Here is a 2,500-nt window from a genome sequence, read left to right on the forward strand (position 1 = left end):
TACAGCCAGCAGCCTAAGTTATGGATGCGGAAAATGGATAGTTATGGTTGTCTACTAACACAATAACTATTATGATCAATTTTACACGTCGTAAGCATGCCACCTATATGAAGGACAACTTCTGTTCATCTGCGAGACTACTTTCCTGTAGATGGAGTAAAGTACATGAAACTTCATGATAAGATGAAGACTCGAAAGCACACACTAAACACCATGCCATCAACTCCAAAGGGGCAGTTACCACATGAACACGACATGCAGTTCATAAAATAAATCACTTTAGCTGCATTACCCATGTTGCCGGAGCTCTTCGTCGTCGTTACTTCCACACGCACCACTGAGGTCCTCGTCTCAACTCTGACGAAGGGCTTTGGGGAGAGTATCCTACTGGAACTGATGTTGTTACGCATCGACCTTTGAGTTGGGCTCAGGCTTCTACCAATAGGACCGGTACCTGTCGGTGTTTTACGGGGGGAACTTGGCCCTATTGAATTGATGCTTACAGGAGGCTTGACAGAGGAAATTTTGATGGGAGTGCTGGTGGTTCCTGATGATCTCGATGTAGTTCTATTTTGTAGTTTTGATGTAGTACCAAGATTACTATTTTCCCTTGAAAGATTACTTGGCGATACAACACTGGACCTGGGTGATTTTATTACTTTTGGAGGCTTTCCTGGAGTACTGTCCATGCTAGAATAACTATTTAAGCTACTGCTTTCTCTTGATAATCTATTTATGGCAGTACTTGATTTATTTGCTTTGCCACTACTATCTGAAGATCTATTACTTAAAGTACTGTATTCTCTTGACAATCTATTGACAGTGGGATTCTTTGCTTTTGAAGAAGTGCCACCATCTGATGATCTATTACTTAAAGTACTGTACTCCCTTGACAATCTATTACGTGTGGGATTTGGAATTCTAGAAGTAGTGCCGCTGTCTGAAGATCTGCTGCTCAAAGTGCTGTACTCCCTAGACATTCTATTAGTAGGGACATTTGATTTTTTAACAGAGCTATCATTCATGTATCTACCCACTTCACTGCTTTTAGGACGGTCTTGTACTTTCCTCGATGAGCTGTCTCGAGGTCCTCTGAGAGTAACTCCATTTCCAGATGATTTACGAACTGTAGTGTTTTCCCTTGACAATTGCTTATCTGGTGTTTTTAGACCACTCCCAGATCTGCTGTGTGTTCGTAACTGTCTATCTTTATGGGTAACATCTAAGGTTTGGTCTTTTCCAGTAGAACTGTAATTTTTGCTACCATCCCATGACTTCCGGTCACGGACAGATTGAACCCCTAGGGATGTTTTCTCTCTTTTTAGATTCCTATTTACACGTAAATTTCCATCGACTGTCGTTTTCTGACGCTCAAAACCCCCAACACTAACAGGGCGTTTGGTGTCTCCAGGAGGCTTTGTTTGTGTAGAAAATGTTTTACCAACAGAAGATCTTGAAGTTAGAGAAGTGGAGGAGATGGTGGTAACTAAAGTCTTAACTTTATTGGGAAGTTTGGCACTAGTGGTCTTCGTGGAATTATCATTATTGCTTAAAGAAGATTTGATGCCAGTTGAGCCTTTGACACTGTTCTCTACATTAGTCACTTTAAAACGTGCATCAGTCCTATCAACACTGCTCCTAGGGCTTGGTCTTTTATTCAACTGTGTTGTACTACCATGGCTATCACTCCTGACCTTTTGTGATGGAGCAAGCTTACTTAACTTGGACGGAACTTTGACAGCGGATACCCCTAATTTCTTCGTTGCAACCGGCAACTTCCCACTATTTGCTATACTTATAGCAGCACTGCTCCTTCTCCTATTATTGGATTTCAATATTGACGCTCCCTTCATAATACTTCCCCAGTTACCAGATTTTCTTCGTCCCAAAGGGGACTTGAGACCTGCCGTGGAGACCGTTTTCCCTAGCAAGGTTCTCTTAATTGGAACAGCAATTAGACTAGGACGTCTACCTCCTGTCCCAGCCGGTAGTCCCCCACGGCCAGACCGTTTTTCCGAAGCACTATTCTTGCTTTTGCCAAGTTTTAAGGAACCCATCCTTGATTTGTGCAGATCCTTTGCCTTCTCTGGCTCTTTCTTAGTTGGAGTGTCAGGTTCTGGTGGCAGGGTGTCCGGTTTCCGAGACTGGGTTGCCAGGGTGGTGTTACTGTTACAAATTCACAATTAAAAATCAGAGTCCTACAATTCTATTCCATAAATTAAGATTATATACATTAAAATAATAAACAAAAACTCATGCACAATAAAAAAAAAAATCCTTAGGTATAAATTTACGAAATTTTCAATGGTCCTCCCACATTGAAATATGTGCATATACCTAAGATCAAAATAATATGACTTCTATTACATCATTTGTAAACCCTTACAGAAATAAAAACAAATAATTAAAATCGAAATCCTAAAGCGAGTAAACCGTAAGTCATAAAGATTCTGATTTTACACTTGTCAACAAGAAGTCCATTGGTGACAATTTCGTTCAC

At 40.8% G+C, this 2,500-nt stretch overlaps 1 protein-coding gene across 3 annotated transcripts in view; it reads right to left on the reverse strand.

Annotated features, from left to right (window-relative positions):
- The window catches only part of LOC137616297 (uncharacterized), a 308,280-nt gene that overhangs the window by 236,119 nt on the left and 69,661 nt on the right, over positions 1–2,500 (reverse strand). For 2 of the 3 annotated variants that reach the window (XM_068345941.1, XM_068345940.1), the window contains exon 2: positions 293–2,166. The exons of the other annotated variant lie outside the window; for it this stretch is intronic. In XM_068345941.1, the coding sequence (XP_068202042.1) occupies positions 293–2,166 (1,874 nt within the window). The remainder of the gene's footprint in view (positions 1–292; positions 2,167–2,500) is intronic. 3 annotated transcript variants of the gene reach the window in all.

Source organism: Palaemon carinicauda, chromosome 22 (assembly GCF_036898095.1).
Source record: "Palaemon carinicauda isolate YSFRI2023 chromosome 22, ASM3689809v2, whole genome shotgun sequence".
Classification (NCBI taxonomy): domain Eukaryota; kingdom Metazoa; phylum Arthropoda; class Malacostraca; order Decapoda; family Palaemonidae; genus Palaemon; species Palaemon carinicauda.